Genomic DNA, 23,217 nt, shown 5'->3' on the forward strand with positions numbered 1-23,217 from the left:
TAAAGCTTTATGTTCATTTGTCACACGAAGTCTTCATGCCTCTTATGTTGAAGAGTTTGTAAAATCCATCAGCACATGACAAGTGTTTTATATGTGTGTCTCTGCTGTGCTTCCGTCGCTCCGTAGAGGTTTCTGTGAAAGTCAAGGGAGGAATGAAGAAGCTGAAGCCACAAACACTGCTTTAATGTCAAACACACACACACAAACAAACACACACACACACACACACACACACACTTATGTACCTGACTGCTGCTGGTCTGGCTGGGACTGGTTCTATATTTGGCTTTCTTCTTGTGTGGACGCATTCGGCCAAACAGATTGTAATACTCTGTCCTGACCTGAAGGGGGCGACACAAAAGGTAATCTAAATCATGTTCGACTAAATAACAAATTAGTTTCTGGCCAACCCCAAATGCACACATTCAGAATAGAGTTCGACCGACATGGATTTAGATGCCGATACCGATATCTTAGAAAGCAGGGTGGCTGACATATATGATATTACACTATCTATAATATCATTTAAAAATGCCAAATATTGGCCCTTGGCAATATATGGGTCACATACTACCTCTGTACACTTAATGTATTATATATGGAATTGAATGGAATCATTTTGTAATCCATTTGCTAATTTTTTATTTTATTTTTTTTTTAAGCCTGAAGAAGATCACCACCATACACTGCCATTATAAGGACGAGCATTCTTCAAATTTCTCCTTAAGGGCAAATGAAGAGAAGAGGAAATAAAAAATGACATATTTTTCATTTTTTGGGTGAACTGTCACTTCAAATCACTGAAGGCCCACAAGATGTCACTGAAAGTCTTAAACTAGCCACTGTAATCGCATTTTCAATGTGTAAGTAAATTCTTCATGGATTTTCTGTTGTCTTGTTGTGTTGTGTTTTAAATACCGGTTTGGGCAGCAGGCAGTGCATGATGAAGATGAGCGCCCCCTGGAGGCTGTTGAGGATGGTGAAGAGGTACAACATGACTTCAGTCCCTTTCTCCTGGAAGAGGAAGAAGCCGAAGATCCACGTTCCTCCAAGAATACACAACTGAGCCACAGCGGCCACCGTAAAGCTCCTACACACCAAATATAATTCATCAGAACCACTGATGCACAAACATCAAGAATGATTTAATCTATGTTGAGATCACGCACCTGATCTGCTTGAGACTGGAGAGGTCTGGATTGAGGCTGGAGAAGTTTTTGGCCAGTTTCCAGATGGTGATGATGAAGACAAAACCATTGAGGATCACGATGATGCAGACGGGCGCGAAGAAGCTCAAGATAAAATAACGATCGAGAGAGAGCCAGCAGCTGCAACACACATTAGGATAAGAAAATTAGTCACCTGATTACAAAAACACACCAGTTCACCCCTCTTTATCTTTCATAGTTTCAGACAGGGAGTTGGCAACATTTTTCCAGAGGATTTAGTTTATATCACAGACATAAACCCTGATTTAAATGATTTGTTTGCACATAAGATAAGTAGTCAATACTTTTGGTACATTTCCCAAAGTAAAATATAAACATGAGTGTTCATAACTGTCAAAACTTCTAAAAGTACACTAGCATATAGAGCTTTAAGTTGAGACAAAACCCACATTTTGATCCATGGGGTCTTTGTTAAATATTATATATGTTGTCCACGATTATTAGTCAATATTCTGATCATATATTTTTTCCAAGCATATTTGACCAATTTCAGAAACTCACTGTCGTTTGGTGCCGTATCCCGCTGGGAAGGTGATGGCAGAGATGATGACGATGACGAGGGGGGCTCCGTATCCCACCAGATACATGTAGAGGTGTTTTAATGTGGTGTGAAACACCATCACAACCATCCGGTAGATCTGAACCCCCTCCAGCAGCATCCAGCAGAACGCAGACAAGAAGAAGAAATGAAGCAGACCGGCCACAATCCCACACGCTACCTGAGAGAGAAACACACGTCAGATCATGGGCAGTGGTCCAGATTCTGAGGAAAAATAAAGTGCATCCATCATAAAAAGGCTTTGGGGGGTGAATAAAGGCCTTCTCAAGCAAATCGATGAATTTGTGTAAGAAAAATATATTTACAACATTATAAACTGTAATAGAGTGCTGTTCCAGCAGTAGGCATTTAACATGTATAGTATATAATCATTGTCACTGATTACATACTGACTCAATTCTGTTGTTTCAGAAGAGCAGAATTATGAGTGCTTCTATTCTGGTGTCACCATTGTCTTTTGCATGGGGGACCCAGAACCACAATTTCATTAAATATACATATAGTACTTACAGGTTATTGTGATCTAAGTGTCACAAACACTAATTACATAAGTACATCATGATTATTGATGGATTTTCAATGTAAATACACCTCAAATTCAGTAATTTTAGGCTGCAATACTTCAGTCTTTCTATTTCAAAATGGAATGTTTAATTTAATGTTTCTTGCCATTTTGGTGAAGTTTTCTGGCAATTTATAAGTCACAAATGCTTCATCATCAGTGTAAAGTCTATCTTTCTTGATAATAAATAACACTTGATTTAATTTTGTCAGTATAATGGCTTTCAGACATATTTAAGGGTTTTCACATTCAAACACACCTGATTGTGAGTGCTGGAGATCCCACAGAGGAAGACGAGGTCTGCGATGAAGAGAGAGATGCTCAGATGGAGATGAATGCTGGTTCGGGTTCCTTGGATGGAGCGGCAGAACTTGAACGTCAGGATACAGAGAAACAAACAGACCAGAGACAGAGCTAAACCCACACGAGTGATCATCACCAACTCAAACGTGTCCTGGAGGAGAGGAAATAATTTAATAATTTAATTTAATCTAAAATCTATATGAAATGTGTGAAATCTCAGTTTTGCATGTACCTGGACAGGATAAAGAGCCATGAGCACAGCGAAAGTGCTGAAATGAGACCAGTAACACACTGTATGAGTGCTGTTAGACCAAGCACCCTCACAGCCCCGCCCAGACCACACCCCCTCAGCATCATCCCAGTACACACAAGAGTAAGTCACGCCCTCAGACTCCTCCCTTTCCTGAATAATGAAAGTAAGAGTTTAGGAAATGAGAAACACCTGAACACCTGCGTGAAAAGTTTGTAAACAAAAGACAAAAATCAAGTGTTGATGTTCTGAGCAGGAGCGGTGCAACGCCAAATATACCATCTCAGTTCTGTGGCTCTCTTTGGTGCAAAAGAAAAGCTACATCAAGAGTATGATCTGTTTTAGACATTTTACAATTAATTGTTAACAATGTCTTTACAGTAACAATGTCAAGTTTAAATTTCAAATTTCACATTCTCATGCATTTTGGTGCTGCATATAATCCTTTAAAATATAATCTTAAATTTGGTTTCCTGCTGGATTAAGAAGGGCATTATTAGAGTTGCTATAGTTAACTAAAACCAAAACCATAAATAACATTTCATTTTCTGTGATTCCCTCCTCTGACCAGCATACCCTGACTATTGACTGTCTGGTACACCTTATACTGACTACATTTGCCGCTCTGGCACACGGTCTCTTTGCAAAGTCTTGCTATTCCTTTTGGTTATCAATTCTTATTGATAGCATTATTTCTGATTATTTCTCGTATTACAAACTGTGAATGCTTGCTGCCTAACCTGACCCTTTATCTGACTAACGTCAACGAGACTGTTCATTCTGTGATATTGTGCTTGCTTGTCCCGATCTCTGCCTGTTGTACTTGAGCAATAATAAAAGCCTGCAAATGGATCCCAAGCTGTGCGATGTCCCGTTACAGAAGACTTCGCTGCTCAGGCGAGTGCTGGTGATACCATCTCACGTAAATCCCCGTCTGACATATCCTGAGAAATTCGACGGTGATCCAACCAAGTTCAGGGGGTTCCTCCTCCAATGTTCATTATTTGTTCATCAGCAACCCACATTATATCCAACAGATGCTGGTAAGATTTCCCTGGTTTGTTCATTACTCACGGGTAAAGTATTGGAGTGGATCACGGCTCTGTGGAGGTAGGATAGGTCTGCATTCCCTTCATTTGAGAGCTTTCTCGAGCGCTTCAGGGAGGTCTTTGATCATACTAAAGAGGGCAAGCGCGCTGACTTTACTTTGGATTACCGGTATTGTCAGAAAAATGTTGGTTGTTGTGGAATTTTGATCAGTTTATTGAACTCACCATTCAGCTGGATAATCTGATCCACTGATGAAGATAATCTGTTCGTCAATCACCCCGACTGCCACTCTCTGCCTCACCTGAACACTTCGAACCCATTGAGATCATTTCATGTCACCTATCATTGAAGGAGAGAAATCATCGACTGTCACAGCACCTCTGTCTGTATTGTGGGCAACCTTGTCACATCCGAGTCTCCTGCCCCAATAGACCACGTCGAGAGCATCCATCTTCTGTGAGTGTCAATGTTAACACATTAAACCCTGATCACTGTGTTACTGTTTCTGTTATGATTACAAAGAATGGGAGCTCAATTTCTACATTAGCCCTGTTAGATTCTTGAGTGGCAGCTTTATGTCAATAGTGTTTGCAGAGAAGAACATGATTGCACTAAGTAGATATGATTCTTTGTTGACAGTGGAAGCTATAGATGGTCATCCGCTGGGGTCAGGTCGGATATCATTCATCACTCAGGAACTGGAGATGCAAATTGGAGTTCTACACAGGGAAAATATTCAGTTCTACATAATTCACAGCTCTACTGCACCCGTGATTCTTGGCCTATCCTGGTTACGCCAACATAACCCCCTTATTCCTGGACTGAGGAACAGATCTGTCAATGGAGTAAGTCATGTCACTCTCATTGTCTTGCCACACTTTCAAGTCTACCTGTTTGTTCTGTAAGCCGGTCTAAGGAGGAAGAAGAACTAGTCAACCTACCATCAGAGTATGCAGACCTGCCTGAGGTCTTCAGCAAGAATATGGCTACCCAATTACCTCCTCATTGCATTAATGACTGCACCATTGAACTAATGCCTGGAGCTACAACCCCAAGGGCTGCATATTTCCCCTGTCTCAGCCTGAATCAGAAGCAATGAGAAATTATATAGAGAAGGAGCTGGCTAAGGGCTTCATTTCGTCCCTCAAAATCACCTGCATCTGCTGGCTTCTTATCCATTAAAAAGAAAGATGGAGGACTCCGATCATGCATCGACTATCAGGGGTTAAATGAGATGTTCCGTTACCTTTTCCACTCATCCCTGCAGCTCTGGAACAGCTCCATTCAGCCAAGTATTATATGAAATTGGACTTACAGAGTGCTTGCAACTTGATTCGCAAAGGGGGAGAGTGGAAGACAGCTTTCTTCACATGCACTGGCCACTACGAATATTTGGTTATGCCCTTCGTACTGGTCAATAGTCCGTCAATCTTCCAATCCTTTATCAACGAGGTCTTCCAAGATATGCTAAACAGAACGATGATTGTATACATTGATGATATCCTGTTTTTTTCTACTTCCCTTCAATAACATGTCCAGCATGCAGCACTTCCTGGGATTTGCCAACTTCTATAGGAGATTTATCAGAAATTTCAGCTCTGTGGCAGGCCCTCTTACAGCGATGGTCAAGAAGGGTACTAATCGTCTACTATGGTCAGATACAGCCATCGAGGCATATCATTAGCTGAAGCAATGTTTCACCACAGCTCCAATACTCCACCACCCAGATCCAGAACTCCCGTTTGTCATTGAGGTTGCTGGAGCTTATAGTGGTATTGATTCGCAGTCCTGGAGAATCGTTTCTGGTGGCCAACGATGTCCAAAGACAACACAACATTTATCCATCAGTGTGAGACCTGTAACACCCATAAAGCATCATGGCTACAACCAGCCGGTCTGCTTCAACCATTACTGATCCTTCAACGTCCCTGGTCCCACATTGCAATTGACTTTATCACAGATCTCCCAGCTTCTAATGGTTTCACCACCATCCTCACCTTCATCGACTGTTTCTTTAAATCGTGTCGGCTCATCCCTCTACCTAAGCTCCCAACGGCGGAACAACTCTGTAAGATTGTATTTCGGTTTTATGGTCTGCCTGAGGATATTTTGTCCGACAGAGGACCCCAGTTTACTTCACAAGTCTGGTCAGCATTCTGGGGATTAACGTAAACCTAACGTCAGGATATCATCCATAGGCTAATGGCCAGGTCAAGAGACTCAATCAAGAGCTTACTCGTTTCCTAAGGTCGTATTGCAGTCAAAACCAGAAGGAATGGAATCGCTTCATAACATGGGCGGAGTATGCCCAAAACTCTCTCCGTAAGCCATCTACTGGAGTTCCAACCCCCACTATTTCCTTGGTCAGGCGAACCAACAAATGTCCCTGCTGGTAATGTCTACAACGCTGTAATGATACCTAGAATCAGGCCCACGTTCACTTGGGTCCCTTCCAAATTATTCATCAGATTACCGCTGTATCCTATCGCCTTGCCTAATCATTATCGCATCCCTCCCACTTTTCATATGTCACTACTCAAGCCCGCTGCTGGTCCGAAAGAGGAGGGAAAAGTGAGGTCTGGTGATCAGGGTCCTCAACATCTCATCATGGAGGGAGAGAAGGAGTAGCAGGTCAATGAGTTGATAGACTCCAGGTACCGGGGACAAAATCTCCAATACCTGTTCGATTGGGAGGGGTATGGTCTGGAGGAATGCTCTTGGGTCAACGCAAATGACATCCTGGACCCCAATTTGGTTGAGGAGTTCCATCATACTCATCCGGAGAGACCGTCACCTCGACCCCGGGGGAGACCCCGGTGCCGTTTGCCTCCTAACGCCAGGAGGTGTTCACGGGGAGTGGGGGGATGGTGTTGCTCTGTCACAGGGACAAACTATCGACCCTTGCTTGTATTATGAACTGTGAATGCTTGCCGCCTGCCCTGACCCTTTATCTGACTAATGACAACGAGATATTGATTCATTCTGTGATATTGTGTTTGCTGGTCCCGAACTCTGTCTGTTGTACTTGAGCAATAATAAAAGCCTGCAAATGGATCCCAAGCTGTGTGATGTCCCATTACACATAGCTTGTACACTAAAATAACTAAAGCTAAAACTGAAATAAAAATTTCTGGCAACACAGAAGCTGGTCATATAAGCTTATTGTGGTCAAGCTGATTGTTGGAACCATTTCTAAACCAGCTAGAATCCAGTTTAAACACTTTTACATTTTAGCTTTTTATTTGTAATTGTGTAACCATTAACAAAAACAGTCTCCATGAGATCTTGTGCTGGTCATGAGCTGATCTGTCATTATCTTCACCTCCTCGTGTGTAAAGACGAGCATCACCGGCTCTGACAGCTGCTTGGTTTCTGCATTACTGATGACGGCCGTCACCACTTTAGAGTTGAGTTGATAACTGACGCCTCTCTCTTCATCATCTGGTCTCTCTCTGCTAATTTTATAGAGCAGATCACTGGATGAGTTCAGATCTTTATAACTGACCAGAGCCGCAAACGCAAAACCTAAAGGAAAAACACATTTACATATCGTCAGGAAAGTACTGATGGTTTCATGAGTACATTTGTGTGCACATGTTTGTTTGTACCTGGATATGATTCCCCTACAACTGTTTCCCAGCTGGCACTGAAGAGGGCGGAGTCTGTGCTCAGAGTGATACGCCCACTGGGCGGAGTCTGACCCCGCATGACTGCAACCTCAGCAACTGTGATTCACATCATGAAGAACAACTACTTTCAGTCTTAAACACACACAGTTAAATCTAAATTTGCATGTAAATCACTGTTTATAATAAAAATGCCTTATTTTCAGTATTTCTATGCAGAACCAGAGTGAGATTGTGTCTAAACTGAAATGTGTGTGGTTTCTCACAGGTGTTGTGTGTCTCCATCCTGGTCACTGGCTCTTTCAGCTGAGGTCCGATCAGACGCATGCTGTTCTCCACCGCATCCAGAAACTGATTCAGTGTCTCACCGTCAGCGATGGTTCCTTCAGACAGCAGCTCATCAGAGGAACTGAACACATTCTGTGAAATAAATCAGAGATGTTCATTCATCACTGTGTGAGTGCATGATCACAAACTACTGTGTGAATATATATCATGCAGTGAGTGTTTCACCTGCAGTAGCTCCTCTCCAGTCAAATGTTCTCCATGTGGATCATTCAGAGATTCACAGCTCTTCTTCAGCAGTGACATCAACTGCTTCAACTAGAAGACGACACACAGAAATCAGTGCATTTGAGTCTGACCGTACATCTGTCTATCTAATAATTATAATCATAAGCAGATTCTACCTTCTTGGGCCTGTGGTCTACAGACAAGGGTCCAAACTGATTGCAGTCCATTTCTGCAACAAGAAAGACCAACTTAAGCAAACAAACTATACTGATTGACTTTCATAAGGATTCCCATTAGCTGCCGCATAATGAAAAGTGCCATAGTTACTGTAACCCTGATGACATATGCACCTGTAGTCTTTTGGATTATTGTAGCAGTATCAGTCAGAGTTTGTAGGGTAGACTCTACACACAGTGAGAGAGAAGATGGGAGAACATTCTCTGTTAATGTCATTTTAACACAATTGCACATACAAAGGCAGACACTGTACGTTTATGAAGCTCATCTAATGTGACATCGGTGTTAGAATCAGTGCTGTAGATTATTGCAGCAGTGTGAGTCAGTGTTTGGTGGGTGGACTCTACACACCGTGAGGGAAGAAGGGAGAACATTCTCTGTTAATGTCATTTCAACACAGTTGCACATACTAAGACACACATTGTACGTTTCTGAAGCTCATCTGATATGACGTCGGTGTTGGCATCAGTGCTGCATCATACAATCCAAACTGCTATCTTTTAACACATGACAAATGAAAGTAATAGGCTAGAAAAAAAAAGTTAAAAAAAGGTACCTTCATATTCCTTTTCTTTGCCACTTGAGGTCTCAAATGTAACTCCACCATATCCAGAAAATTCATTATCGGGACACTTGTTTATATCTGACAGGAGGGAACGATGGAAGTTGGTGTGAATTGTTTTAGTACAAATTATATAATAATAAATTAAGCCAGAGAGTTGAGGGGAATCCATATAACATGCATTTTAACTTTAATGATTAGAACTACAGTTACACAAACTCCCTCTTTTAACTGACATACAGAGCATTAAAACTACCTAACAGTCAAACTGTTAACTTTGCACTATTCAGTCAAACCATAAGATTATAATTACCAACACATTCATTATTTAAAAGTTTAAATCCACTGGCAAATCCATTGCATGATGGTATAAAGAGTCCTGGGAAGAGAGAAAAATACAGACATAAATTCAAGTGATAGTTTCTTTTTTACTATTATTTTTACATCTTCGACATAATGTTGAACTTCATTAAATGTGTATGCAATTTGCTGCCAAAAAAACTTGTGACGTGTGATGAGATAAATATTATAAATCAGATATTGTAGAAAAATGTACAAAGTTCACACACCTGCTTTTTTGATCTGAACACTAATCGTAATCAAAATTCAAAAGTTACATGGTTCACTGATTCAAATCTGCTTCTATTAATGAATAATTTGTTTTAGATGTGAGTTTAAATTATATTTTAAAAGCCAGTTGCTCATCTGGTTGAAGGGAATATGTTAAGGTACAAAATATGGAGAGAAGCTGAAACCTCTACTAAAGGTAAGATATTGCTAATTAAAATCGCCTGAATATTGAGTGTATTTTTTATGCATTTAGATGCATTCATTTAGCAGATGCTTTTCAAATAGACTTAGAATAAAGGAGTACAAGTGATTCATCATAAAGAGGCAAATAAACACAAGAAGTGGTGTATTGTTTGTGATATTGTTTAGAAACGTGCAAGATAGATCACCTTGACATAGTCAGCAATGATAAATTACTCCTAAATTTAATGTAGAAACTTTTATTTCTGTGAAGCTGCTTTTCAACGCTGTGCTTTGTGAAAAGTGCTATTCAATTAAATGTGAATTGAATTGAATTGAACTGAACTGAATTTAATTAAACCTAACGTCACCATGCAATGCATTGTGGGATTTTAGGACACAGGAGAGACAAAGTAGACGCTTTATAGAATATTATGTTTAAGAACATGTTGAAATGGAGAATGATTGCTGTCTTATCAACTGCCAAAGCCTTTATCAAACGACATAGAAAATTCTCCTTCTGTCCCCTCAATGAGGCAGAAGTATCTAAACTTCTCCTCTCCAACCATCTGCAACATGTGCTCTACACCCAGTCCCCTCACACCTCCTCCAAGCAATCTCTCCTACATTTCTACCAGCACTCGCACATATCAACACATCTCTTCTCACAGGCATTTTCAATGCCACATTCCACCAGGCTCATGTAAGCCCACTGCTCAAAAACTTTGAATCACTTGGTTTTAACAAGATATCATTATTTATTTCACAGAATAACCAACTGGGAATTAACCAATTCCAGATCATCTGTTCTCTTTCAGCTGGATCTATCTGCCACTTTTGAATCTTGTGTCTGCCCTCTCAACACTGGGCATCACAGGGATTCCATTTTGCTGGTTTGAATCCTATCTCACTGATAGGTCTTTCAGGGTGGCCTGTGGAGGGGAGGTATCCAGAGCACATCTACTTGTCACTGGGGCTCCTTTATTGATCAGTTCTTGGACCCCTCCTCTTTTCCATATACATTACATCACTGGGTTCCATCATCATGATGACACACAGCTCCATCTTTCATTTCAAACAGATGATCCAACAGTAGCTGCATGGATCTCAGTCTGCCCTGGCGGATATCATGGCATGGATGAAAGAATATCACTTACAGCTCAACCTGGCAAAGACTGAACTTCTTGTCTTCCCTGCCACTCCAACTCTAGTATGATTTCTCCATGCAGCTAGGCTCTTCTACAATTACCACATCAACTTCAGTCAGAAATCTTGGTGTAAGCTTTAATGACCAGCTGACGTTCAAAGACCACATTGCAAAGACTGCTTGATCTGGCAGATTTGCATTGCACAACATCAGAAAAATCAGTCCCTATCTAACGGAGCATGCTGCACAACCTCTTGACCAGGCCCTTTCATTTCTAGGCTGGACTACTGCAATGTTCTTCTGGCTGGATTTCCATTAAGCACAATCAAACCTCTACAAATGATTCAGAACGCAACGGCACAACTGAACAACATTAAGTTCAAGACATTGATGCTCATATATAGAACAGCCACAGACTCAGCACCCCTCTACTTCCACTCACTATTATGAATCTACATCCCCTCCAGAAGTCGGAGATCCGCTAGTGAGTGACACCTCTTGGTACCATCAGAGAGAGGCTCAAAATTACTTTCCACAACATTCTCCTTCACCATTCCTGGCTGGTGGATTCCCAACCCAATCTGGAATGATGAATCCATGACAATTCTCAAGAGATAGCTGAAAATTCAACACTTTGCTTTTTCTTTTATTAATCCTTCCATTCTAATTTGTACTAATCTTAACAATGTCTGAAATTTTGTATTACGAGCACTTCCTGTGTGTATTTGCCTCTTTGTGATGAATCATTTGTGATGCAGTAGACCCTTGCAGATTTACTGCGGGACGTTTTAGGTCCACTGGAAAAGGAAAAATAAAAAGTAAATGATGGCTTGACCCGTAGAAGTAAATAAAAGGTGACTTTTATTTAAAGTGTGCCGGAAAATTATCCAGTGGCGAGAGTATATAATATTTACACAAGTGCTAAGTCCCAACAAAGCAAAGTACTAAAACAGAAATAAAAGAACAAAATAAATAACAAATAATATGTACAAACGAGTATCCACAGTATACAATACGTTTTTTCGTTTCGCTCACGTCACCTCAGTAGCACACTCGCTGACTTGGTAAACAAGCCCCTGTTCAGAGCCTGGCCTCCCTTCTTATAGGCCAGGCTCCACCCCCTACCTGGAGGGTACCATTGGCAGGTAAGTATTTAATATTACACTCCCATTTTAAACCATAAACTTCACATAAAACATCAATCATAAGTTAACACAAAAACCATTAACCCATTATTAAAATATATACTACTAACACAAATAATTAACATTCATTATATTTTCCCTTTTCCTGCAGAAAAGACGACACCTTCCCCCACACAGAAACAACAATGGTTTCGTCTGACTACAATCGCATTGCGCCTGTGCGGCACAGGCCGTGACGTCAAAAGAGGGCACCGAAGTCTGACTACTCCCCACACATACCAAAGACAAGACAAACTAAAAATAAAACTTTAAACTAACAACCATGCGTCTGTGTGATTGAGCCGGGGTATGTCTTCTGTAAAGGGGATGTAGAGAGTGCACCCGCTCTCTGATGGCTAACCAGACTGGGGTAGGAATGAGGTATGTGTGTATGTATATGTATTTAACTGTGTGTGCCAGTACTGCCGTTCCCAATGGTGAAGATCAACTCTTCACATCACCTCCCCCCTCTCCATGCCACGTACTGTCCGGGTACCAAGACAGGTAGTCAGCAACCAGGTTAAGTCTACCAGGCCGATGTCGTACCTTGAAACAGTAGGGCTGGAGAGCTAGGTACCATCTTGTGATGCGGGCGTTATGATCTTTCATCGTGTGAATCCATGTCAATGCCCCATGGTCCGTCTCCAGGATGAACTCTCTCCCCAAAAGGTATCGGAGGGACTCCTGGGACCACTTGATTGTGAGACACTCCTTCTCGATTGTGGAATACCTGGTTTCTCTAGGCAACATTTTCCTACTAAGGAAGACAACTGGCTTCTCATCTCCTGCATTTCCCTGGGCTAGTACTACTCCAATTCCCTTATCTGAAGCGTCCACTTGCACCAGAAACCGCTGATTGAAATTGGGACTTTGTAGGACAGGCCCAGAGCACATCCTCTCTTTAAGGGTGCTGAATGCTTCCTCACAGGCACCAGTCCATGCCACCTGGTTCTTCCCAGTTTTGGTTAGAAAGTCCGTTAGTGGTGTAGCAATGTTAGCAAAGTCCGGAATAAATCTGCGGTACCAGCCCACTAGGCCCAAGAAGGATCTCACCTCCTTTTTTGTCCTAGGTCGGGGACTGCGCTGACTCCACCTTGCATACCTGAGGTCGCAGCTCACCATTGCCCAGATGGTATCCCAGATAACTTGTCTCTTGCCTAGCCCACTCGCACTTTGCAACATTTAAGGTCAAGCCTGCTTCTTGGATCTTCTCCAGAGTCTGACGTAGATGTTCCAAGTGGTCTGCCCATGTATTGCTGTAAATCACAACATCGTCCAAGTATGCAGCAGACCACCCTTCACAGCCCTGGAGAACTTGATCCATTAGTCGCTGAAAGGTTGCAGGTGCCCCGTGCAGCCCAAAGGGTAGGACCGTAAACTGAAACAGTCCCACTGGCGTCCTGAATGCGGTGTAAGGTTTGGAGTTCAGATCAAGGGGCACCTGCCAGTACCCCTTACACAGATCCAAAGTAGTAATGTACTGTGCCTGTCCTATCCGCTCCAGCAAGTCATCAATTCTAGGCATTGGGTAGGCATCGAACCTTGACTGGGCATTAAGTTTGCGGAAGTCCACACAGACACACAAGGATCCATCCTTCTTTGGGACGATGACAAGGAGACTACTCCATTCGCTGTTGGATGGTTCGATTAAGCCCAGCTGCTTCATCATCTCAATTTCCTTCTTCAAGGGTTTCAGTAGTCTCTCTGGTTTTCGGTACGACCGCTGTCGTGAAGGGGTTGAATCGGTAAGGTGGATGCCGTGCTGTACCAGTTCTGTCCGTCCAGGCCTCTGACGGAACAGTAATGGGAAGTTGTCCAAGAGATCTTGCATTTCAGCCCTTAAGGGATCATTCAGATGGCTCAAGTTCACCATTGTAGGGTGTCTCTGAGGTCTCACCTCTGGAACAGGCTCATCCTCTTCTTCCTCATCTACCTTCCTTAACATCAGCGACCTCTCTGGTGTTTTATTGGGTACTTCTTTCCATTCCATCAGCAGGTTTATGTGGTATGTCTGGTGCAATTTCACCTCTTCTCTTGTCAGGGTGGTGGATCTCATAGCTTACTGGTCCCATCTTCCTTACCACAGTGTACGGCCCTTGCCACTTTGCCAGGAGCTTGTTCCTGGATGTGGTAACAGTAACAGCACCTTTTGCCCCGGCTGTAACTGACGAAATCATGCCTGTTGATCGTACCACTTCTTTTGTGATGCTTGTGCCTGCTGTAGGTTTTCTTTAGCTTCTTCTCTGTAACGCTTGAGCCGATTTCTCATTTCCAAGATGAAGTTAACAATGCTCCTCTGCTCTGTCTTATCTGCTGGTGCCATCCAGGCCTTCTTCAGCAGGTCCAATGGGTGAACTGGGGCATTGTCTGTGGTTGCTCTCCGTGGCGCAGGAGTCGGGAGTTCCATCCGCATGCTCCCGGTATCACTGGGAGTCACTGGTGCAGGCTGGACTGTCTGTAGAATGGATTCTCGTAACCCCCTGAGTTCTAGAAGGTTCCTGTCCTCGCTTAGCTGCTGCGCACTGAGAAAGTCTCTCATGAGGCTCAACATGCCCTCACTGGAACGAGTTGGGCCTGGCTCACCCTGGGCACTTGACAGCCCCACTGATGCCTCCTCCTCCAATGATGTCCCCAGCGTGTCCCAGGCAACATCATCTTTAACAGCAGCCTTTGCTTGGGAACGCAAACCAGGTCTTTTCCCTTTTGGCACTTTCTTACGGGTAGCCATCCCACCACTGCCACCAAATGTGATGCAGTAGACCCTTGCAGATCTAATGCCGGACGTTTTAGGTCCAGGGGAAAAGGAAAAATAAAAAGTAAATGATGGCTTGACCCATAGAAGTAAATAAAAGGTGACTTTTATTTACAGTGTGCCGGAAAATTATCCAGTGGCAAGAGTATATAATATTTACACAAGTCCCAACAAAGCAAAGTACCAAAACAGAAATAAAAGAACAAAATAAACAACAAATAATATGTACAAACGAGTATACACAGTATACAATACATTTTTTCGTCACCTCAGTAGCACACTCGCTGACTTGGTAAACAAGCCCCTGTTCAGAGCCTGGCCTCCCTTCACATAGGCCAGGCTCCACCCCCTACCTGGAGGGTACCATTGGCAGGTAAGTATTTAATATTACACTCCCATTTTAAACCATAAACTTCACATAAAACATCAATCATATGTTAACACAAAAACCATTAACCCATTATTAAAATATATAATACTAACACAAATAATTAACATTCATTATATTTTCCCTTTTCCTGCAGAAAAGACGAAACCTTCCCCCACACAGAAACAACAATGGTTTCTTCGGACTACAATCGCATTGCGCCGGTGCGGCACAGACCGTGACGTCAAAAGAGGGCACCGAAGTCTGACTACTCCCCACACATACCAAAAACAAGACAAACTAAAAATAAAACTTTAAACTAACAACCATGCGTCTGTGTGATTGAGCCGGGGTATGTCTTCTGTAAAGGGGATGTAGAGAGTGGGAAATATCCGTGTGCCATTCTGATTACGTGTGCACCCGCTCTCTGATGGATAACCAGCCGGGGTAGGAATGAGGTATGTGCGTATGTATATGTATTTAACTGTGTGTGCAAACAGCTTAAAATGTGGTTTTAAAATGTATCTTCATATATATCACAGATATACTTATTTCCTTTGAACTGCAAGAACTCCACTTAAGGTAGGAAAACACATCTAGAAATATTATTTGTGGCAGCTTCTTGAGATACATGAAGATTTATGATTGTAATTAATTTTTCTTAAAAGAAATAAAAAATAAAAAAACAGTCAACATTGTACACAGAGCTGACCAAATTTACCTATGACTGTATGCTTAAAAAGCAACATAAAGGACATCCCCTTAGTGCTCAAAAAATACTCAAAACAATATTTTAAAAGTTTGTATTGTTCTCTAGCACTGAAAAAGCATTGATGTGGGGGCTGTTAGTATAGTTTAAAACAGGAACTTTGGTTTGTATTATGACAACCAGCTTAATTTAAAACATATGTCACTAAAGTACACCCATTACACAGTGATCTGAACTTTGACATTTTACTAAATAGCCTGATTGTATCTTTATAGTTGCAAGTATTTAAGGGTTTCAGCGGATGGAAGAATGAACTGACGCTATTTGCATAACCTTTTCATTACATAACAGACACAGCTTATTACTGTTGTGGATTTGTTTTTGTTACCTGAGATCCCTCTCTCTTCATTTTTCTTGTGTTTTTTCGTGGTTTTCATTTTTTCTTGTGGTTTTATGTAATAAGTTATGTAAGAGTGTGCAGAAATAAAGCGACTGCGACATAAAGGAGGTTTGACGAACACAGTGGAAATCAGGAAAAAGATCATAGTAGGAATAAAAAATAAAACTTCCACAATAATTTCCCAATCTTTTACAGTCCTTTACTACCAACTTATTTCTGGCTGCTTGTTGATGCAAAACAAAGAGGCATTCCTGCTGTCTGCTGGCAGATTTGAACTGAAGTGGTCTAGTTTTATTATACAGACATGTTATTTTGTAACAGTCTCTGCCACATTTTAGCTATTTTCCCAGAAGCTGTCTGACTGCTTATCCAGCTTTAGTCACTTGAACAGAGTACAACAGAGTAAAATCTACTCACCCAAAAGAAGAGCCCACTGTAGCTCCATGTTAGGAAATCGTAAACTGCTACTTTCTAAGTAAAGTATTTTTTATGCTTTTTTAAGGTTGGCGATGTATTAAATGTGTACTTTTACTTCATGCCTTGAAACCATTCAGCTCCTTTAGTGGTAGGCTATATAGGTCTCCTGTTATTTGTTCCTCCTACTAGAAAATATGTTTTCCAAGAAAGCAAAGAAAGAAAGAAAGAAAAAACACTATTTTCTTTTCCATTCCTCCTCATCTTGTGTTCTGCAAGTTGGAGAAATGGTTGTGTCACAAGGTCTTTACAATTGGTTGCGAAAGCTGCCTGTTATATTGGCAGGTCTCACACTTAAATGCTTACAGAATAACGGGAACTGACAAGTCAGCATAAACTAAACAAGATGTGTGCCTAAACATAATTACATTCTTACACTGTAAAAATGTGTTTGTGTTCGAGATTACAGTTCTGAAATAATAGTCCATTAAACACTTTTCAAAAGATTCAGAAAAACGTCTCATGATTTATTTTTAATAAATCAGCTGACTAAAGCAACATCATACTGTAAAATACATTGCTGATGCCCTATGACAGATACAGGGGAAATAAAGAAAAATACAGGTGTCAGCTTCTATACCAATTGCCACTATAAGATGACTCCTTTATTCAACACTCAACGGCATTAAAATTAAAAATAGTGGCCTAACATGAACTATATGAAAAGACATTCACACACTTAAAGGGGTCATAGGATGTTATTTTCATTTTGTTCTTTCTCTTTGTGAATAAAGAAGATCTCTAAAGTTGCAAAGACTAAAGTTTCAAATCCAAAGAGATATTCTTTATGAAAGCTAAGACTCGTCCACAACCCCTAAAACGCCTCGTTTAAACACACCCCCACATCTCTACATCACTGTGTGGGAAGATTTGCATAACACCACCCACATGTTCACGCAAAGAAAGTAGGTGTAACTTTCATTCTCTCTGTTGCTGCGCTGCCACGTCGTGGAGTCACTGTGTGTCATTGTGAAAGCAAAAACACTTTGTTGGGTCTTCCAAAAGAGGACCCTACTAGAAATCAGTGGTTAAGTTGTATTTCTGCACTGTTCTAGAACAGTTTAACACAAATATTCAAATGTGTGCAGCACATTTTTCGGAGGACGAGGACTAGTTCTTGTGAAGGAGCCTATATTGTCTGTTTCTATAAAGTGGGGCAGTTCCAGCTTTGCAAAGACAGTCTGGTGCTTCCGTCTCACAGTCTGTATACTTAATACGAATTAATCTTCCGTAGTGAGTTAACTCCAACAAATTCCCCTGCTCACAGTTTATGCACGAGCTCACTTCTCTTATTATCTGAATCAGATGTGTTAACATATGCAGGTCTGGGGGCGAGAGGACTGGAATTGAGAACCGCTGTGGTGAGGGGCGTAACATTTCTGTCACACGCTTGAGGTATTCAGCCAATCACAATGCACTGGATAGCTGGCCAATCAGAGCACATCTCGCTTTTCAGAACAATGTGCTTTGTAAAAAACAACACGTTTCAGATAGGCGGAGCATAGAGGAGAAACAATATGTACATTATATGGAAAATAGTGTTTTTAACTTTAAACCACATAAACACATTGCATTACACCAAATAATGTTCTTTTTACCAACGTTATATGACCCCTTTAATAATAAATACATTTGAGATTAAATCATTACATAAACACACACAGAGCATCTCAGTTTTTTTGTTTTTTTATGATCCACAGGATGTGGAAACCACTGCACATCTTTACCCACATCCCCTTGTAGAGGTTACGCTTGTCGTCCAAAAACAGAAGTGCACATACACATTTACCTGATTGTTAATGGACTACTCGTTGTTAAAATATGGGTTTGTGTCTTTTCTTTATATGCGTTTCTCTTCTCAGACCTGAAGGGGGGCGACGGATGAGCACAAACTAATGACAGCAAATGAAAGTGAAACAATGTACTAATCCAGATAAGTTCATTTCAGGAAACCGCTGTTTCTGTAATCATGTTTATGCATTATTTCCCTCAGAGTATAAGAGTATCTGTCCATCTCTGTCTGTCTCTTGAATGTTTATTTAGCCTTTTCCAGAAGTTTCCGCAGGGTTTTTTCCTTGTTTTCCCTTCTGCAGGTCTCATTCATGTCAGCTCCTGCTCAGTGTGAGAGACTCCAGCTCTTTCTCCACATGTTTTCTGACAACAGTAACTGAGAGGGTAACTGCTGCTTGTTTAAATTAATGATGACAAAGACAAGCTGGAAATATTTGAGCTCAAAATCAAGATTACTGTTTCTCAGTAAAGATGTTTTAGTTTGATTGTCAGCATGATTACAGATTTTTTTTTATTTTTTATTAAATTGAGGCAATATTTGTATACAAACACCATACATCATCATTATAATGACAGCATTTCTATATCATTTATGTATTTTAAAGTCAATCCTGACTTCCTGTTTAAAACCAAACTACTGTTTCACTTTCATTTCTCATACTTCTATTATTTCTAGAGGGTTGTTTGTATAGCCTTTATACAGTTTTGTGACAATCAAAACAAGATCATCCTCAACATAATAAAACATATCATTTTAAAGAAGCTGCCTTTTGACTAATCTAAACATTAAGACTTTCTACATGCATAACAGAAAACTGAAAATATTCAATATTTTGTTCATTTATTGGCATGATCTAATTTAGATCTTCCCATGGCAGGCCTATAGCTCAGACTCCAGTAAAACACACGTCATATGATGATTCCTTATCAGTATTCTTACAGCAGTTTTCAGATCTCCTGTTGAACTGAAACTTCTTCATTTGTCACAGAAAGTGTTCAAAAGTTTGTAAAATCCATCAGCACATGACAAGCGCTTTATATGTGTGTCTCTGCTGTGCTTCCGTCGCTCCGTGGAGGTTTCTGTAAAAGTCAAAGGAGGAATGAAGAAACTGAAGCCACAAACGCTGCTTTAATGTCAAACACACACACACACACACACACACTAATATACCTGACTGCTGATGGTACTGTATTCGTCTTTCTTCTTCTGTGGACACATTTGGACAAACAGATTGTAATACTCAGTCCTGACCTTAAGGGGGTGACACAAAAGGCAAAATTAATGATATTTGTTTCAATAATAAATTCTGGTGTTTCTGGAACATTCCCTTCACATGCATTCAGAAGAGTGGCTGACCAATATGGATTTTCTGATGGCAGATGCCGATATCTTAGAGAGCAGGGAGGCCGATATAACGCTTACATTTGTGCTTCAGATGCTGTCTTTCTTAGTCCTGCTAATATAAATGTCCCGCCACTGTCCTAATAAAACCTGCTTGTGATACTTATCGGCCAAAGAGGGAATATTATCGGTTAATGGCGATAATTAAAAAAAGCCAAATATCGGCATATTTACAATGCTATGATTAAGAAAAATTCTTTATTTTTAAGTGAGCTATTACTTTAAACCATTGATAACTGTCAGATGTTTTGTTTAAAACAAGCCACTGTTGCCCAATGTTCAGTGTTGTGGTTTCTGATCATGTTAAACATGTAAACATGCGTGTAAATACCGGTTTGGACAGCAGGCAGTGCATGATGAAGATCAGCGCCCCCTGGAGGCTGTTGAGGATGATGAAGAGGTACAACATGACTTCAGTCCCTTTCTCCTGGAAGAGGAAGAAACCGAAGATCCACGTTCCTCCAAGAATACACAACTGAGCCACAGCGGCCACCGTAAAGCTCCTACACACCAAATATAATTCATCAGAACCACTGATGCACAAAAGCCTCTGGCTTGCTTAGTTGGGGTCACTTCATCTACAGCGATATCGTTGACTTGATTGCAAATAAATGCACAGACACTATTTAACTGAACAGAGATGACATAACTGAATTCAATGATGAACTTCCTTTAACTATCATTTTTGCATTATTGACACACTGTTTTCCTAATGAATGTCGTTCAGTTGCTTTGACGCGATGTATTTTGTTTAAAGCGCTATATAAATAAAGGTGACTTGACTTGACAAACATCAAGACTGATTTAATCTATGTTGAGATCACGCACCTGATCTGCTTGAGACTGGAGAGGTCTGGATTGAGGCTGGAGAAGTTTTTGGCCAGTTTCCAGATGGTGATGATGAAGACAAAACCATTGAGGATCACGATGATGCAGACGGGCGCGAAGAAGCTCAAGATAAAATAACGATCGAGAGAGAGCCAGCAGCTGCAACACACATTAGGATAAGAAAATTAGTCACATGATTACAAAAACACACCAGTTCACCCCTCTTTATCTTTCATAAAGTACTTATAACATCCAGTGTTATTTTAGTGTCACTGATAGTTTTTATTGATAATTTAAAATTAGTTTTACTTTTTATGTTTTCATTTAAAAAAAAATTTTTTTTTGTCCTTTTTATTTTAAATAGACTTCAAATAAAAGTCAAATGTTTAACATTGAACATTATTTCAGTTAATTATTATTTCATGTTTAAGGTTTAAGGTTTAGCTTTATTGAATGATGATGAACTCATGATACTAACCCTCATCATGCTCTTTCCACAGAAAGTGCAGTCAGACTGCAAGACTCATTTCATAACTGGTGAATCTTGATAAGATCTAACTCTGTCATTTACAGTCACTGCAGGCACAGGTTATGATTATGACATGTCTAGACTGGAATGACTCAAATTCCAGCCCAAATATAAATTACTGATGAAACTAGCCAGAGCTATATATATAATGCCTTGCGACTCTAGACACACTTCTACAGCTGAACAGCGCTGGAGACAGAAACTCACTGTCGTTTGGTGCCGTATCCCGCTGGGAAGGTGATGGCAGAGATGATCACGATGACGAGAGGGGCTCCGTATCCCACCAGATACATGTAGAGGTGTTTTAATGTGGTGTGAAACACCATCACAACCATCCGGTAGATCTGAACCCCCTCCAGCAGCATCCAGCAGAACGCAGACAAGAAGAAGAAATGAAGCAGACCGGCCACAATCCCACACGCTACCTGAGAGAGAAACACATGTCAGGTCATGCTCCTGTTGGCTTACTGGAACTGATTACTCAAAATCACATTACAGTTGCTTTTTTGTGGATTACATGTTAACAAATGATTCACACAAAGGAAGTTAAATATACTGTTTATATATTATAATTAGGGCCCGAGCACTGGTGGTGAGAGGACCCTCTTGGATCTGCTCCGTTTATTATTATTATTATTACTCAGAAGAATGAATCGCATTTTGAGAGCCTAATCATACTCGAAAAGTCACGAAACTTTGCACACACCTCAGAACAGGTGGAAATTTACATCTGATATGGGTTTCAGAAGTGGGTGTAGCAAAATGGCTCAACAGCGCCACCTATACACTTTCAGCGGTGTGCGCCTTGAGCTACGTTTCACGTAGATCTGCGAAAATCGGTACACATGTAACACACCAATACCTCCAAAGAAAGTTATCTGCAAAATTTGTGTCATTTATGCCATTTTCATGGGTTGTACTCCAAAGTTGGTCAGTGTAATCTAAAGGCCTTTACGATGTTAAATTGCGAAGATCTTGAGGTTTCGTTAAAGGGCGTGTTCATAGCGGCCTTAATAATTTCGATGTTTCGCCATGAAAAAGGAAGTTGCTATAACTCAGACATACAATGTCCAATCTGCCCCAAACTTCACATGTTAGATAAGACTCCTGCCCTTAACAGATCTACATGCCCATATTCAGTTATAGTTGTAGCGCCACCTGCTGGCAACAGGAAGTGATGTGTTTTACGCTGTAACAAACTACTACTACTACATTTCATGTACATGTATGAAACTCAAAACCAGCTGGCAGCAGAAAGATTGGCACATAAAAATGACATTGACATATTCCTCCTATTTTTACCACTTTAAATGCATAATGCTCACTGTTCATTGTTTTACCAAGGCCACCCGAACTCTGGAATAGCCTTCCTGATAATGTTCGGGGTTCAGACACATTATCTCTGTTTAAATCTTAAAAACGCATCTCTTTCACCAAGCATTCAAATAACGCATCTCTTAAATTGTGACTTCAGTTGAATCTGCTCAAATGCGCATTTTTATTCTTTAGCTTGGGTTAAACTAATTAATTTTACTTTGTTGGATCAGCAGCTATGCTAATGATGTCTCTATTTGTTTCTATGTTTTTGGTAAGTAGGATTTACACAAGCTCCAGTCTGGATCCAGAACACCTGAGAAGAGATGATGCTGACCCTCAGAGGACCTCAGATGATGCTGACCCTGAATCAACAAACAGAACTAACAAATATTGCTACAAGTGTGACTGCATCATATAATAATTGCTGTTAATAATGTTCATCGTCTGGCTGACTACGTCTTGTATTAATTTTTCCTGAAAAATCCTGTCATACGTGCACAAACTGACAGTCACCACTTATAAGCTATTACTAAATATTGTAGAAACGTAATTTTCTGTAAAGTTACTTTGTAATGATTTGTATTGTTAAACGCGCTATAACAATACAATATAAGCTAAAACAGTGGAGCAATATCAGAAAGGAGTTTCTCCGAGAACATAGCAAAGAGTTTGAATT

At 40.7% G+C, this 23,217-nt stretch overlaps 2 protein-coding genes across 5 annotated transcripts in view; both read right to left on the minus strand.

Annotated features, from left to right (window-relative positions):
• Positions 1 to 23,217, minus strand: part of LOC132142880 (adhesion G protein-coupled receptor E5-like) — a 28,545-nt gene continuing 5,328 nt past the window's right edge. Inside the window, exons 1-14 of one of the 4 annotated variants that reach the window (XM_059553068.1) lie at positions 8,886 to 9,078; positions 8,443 to 8,496; positions 8,269 to 8,321; positions 8,093 to 8,182; positions 7,846 to 7,999; positions 7,562 to 7,678; positions 7,276 to 7,478; positions 2,886 to 3,056; positions 2,610 to 2,804; positions 1,731 to 1,948; positions 1,170 to 1,328; positions 919 to 1,090; positions 246 to 341; positions 12 to 132 (exon numbers count right to left, since the gene is read on the minus strand). In XM_059553068.1, the coding sequence (XP_059409051.1) occupies positions 88 to 132; positions 246 to 341; positions 919 to 1,090; positions 1,170 to 1,328; positions 1,731 to 1,948; positions 2,610 to 2,804; positions 2,886 to 3,056; positions 7,276 to 7,478; positions 7,562 to 7,678; positions 7,846 to 7,999; positions 8,093 to 8,182; positions 8,269 to 8,321; positions 8,443 to 8,496; positions 8,886 to 9,063 (1,905 nt within the window). In that variant the 5' untranslated portion in view covers positions 9,064 to 9,078 and the 3' untranslated portion in view covers positions 12 to 87. Of the gene's footprint in view, positions 133 to 245; positions 342 to 918; positions 1,091 to 1,169; positions 1,329 to 1,730; positions 1,949 to 2,609; positions 2,805 to 2,885; positions 3,057 to 7,275; positions 7,479 to 7,561; positions 7,679 to 7,845; positions 8,000 to 8,092; positions 8,183 to 8,268; positions 8,322 to 8,442; positions 8,497 to 8,885; positions 9,079 to 19,429; positions 19,546 to 19,636; positions 19,718 to 20,198; positions 20,371 to 20,695; positions 20,855 to 21,431; positions 21,650 to 23,217 lie in introns of those variants that run through there. The other 3 variants (XM_059553065.1, XM_059553066.1, XM_059553067.1) reach the window with 3 other exon arrangements.
• Positions 18,357 to 23,217, minus strand: part of LOC132142882 (adhesion G protein-coupled receptor E5-like) — a 31,226-nt gene continuing 26,365 nt past the window's right edge. The window contains exon 17 of the transcript XR_009434118.1: positions 18,357 to 19,419. The gene's annotated coding sequence lies outside the window, so the exon portion shown is untranslated. The remainder of the gene's footprint in view (positions 19,420 to 23,217) is intronic.

Source organism: Carassius carassius, chromosome 6 (assembly GCF_963082965.1).
Source record: "Carassius carassius chromosome 6, fCarCar2.1, whole genome shotgun sequence".
Lineage (NCBI taxonomy): Eukaryota > Metazoa > Chordata > Actinopteri > Cypriniformes > Cyprinidae > Carassius > Carassius carassius.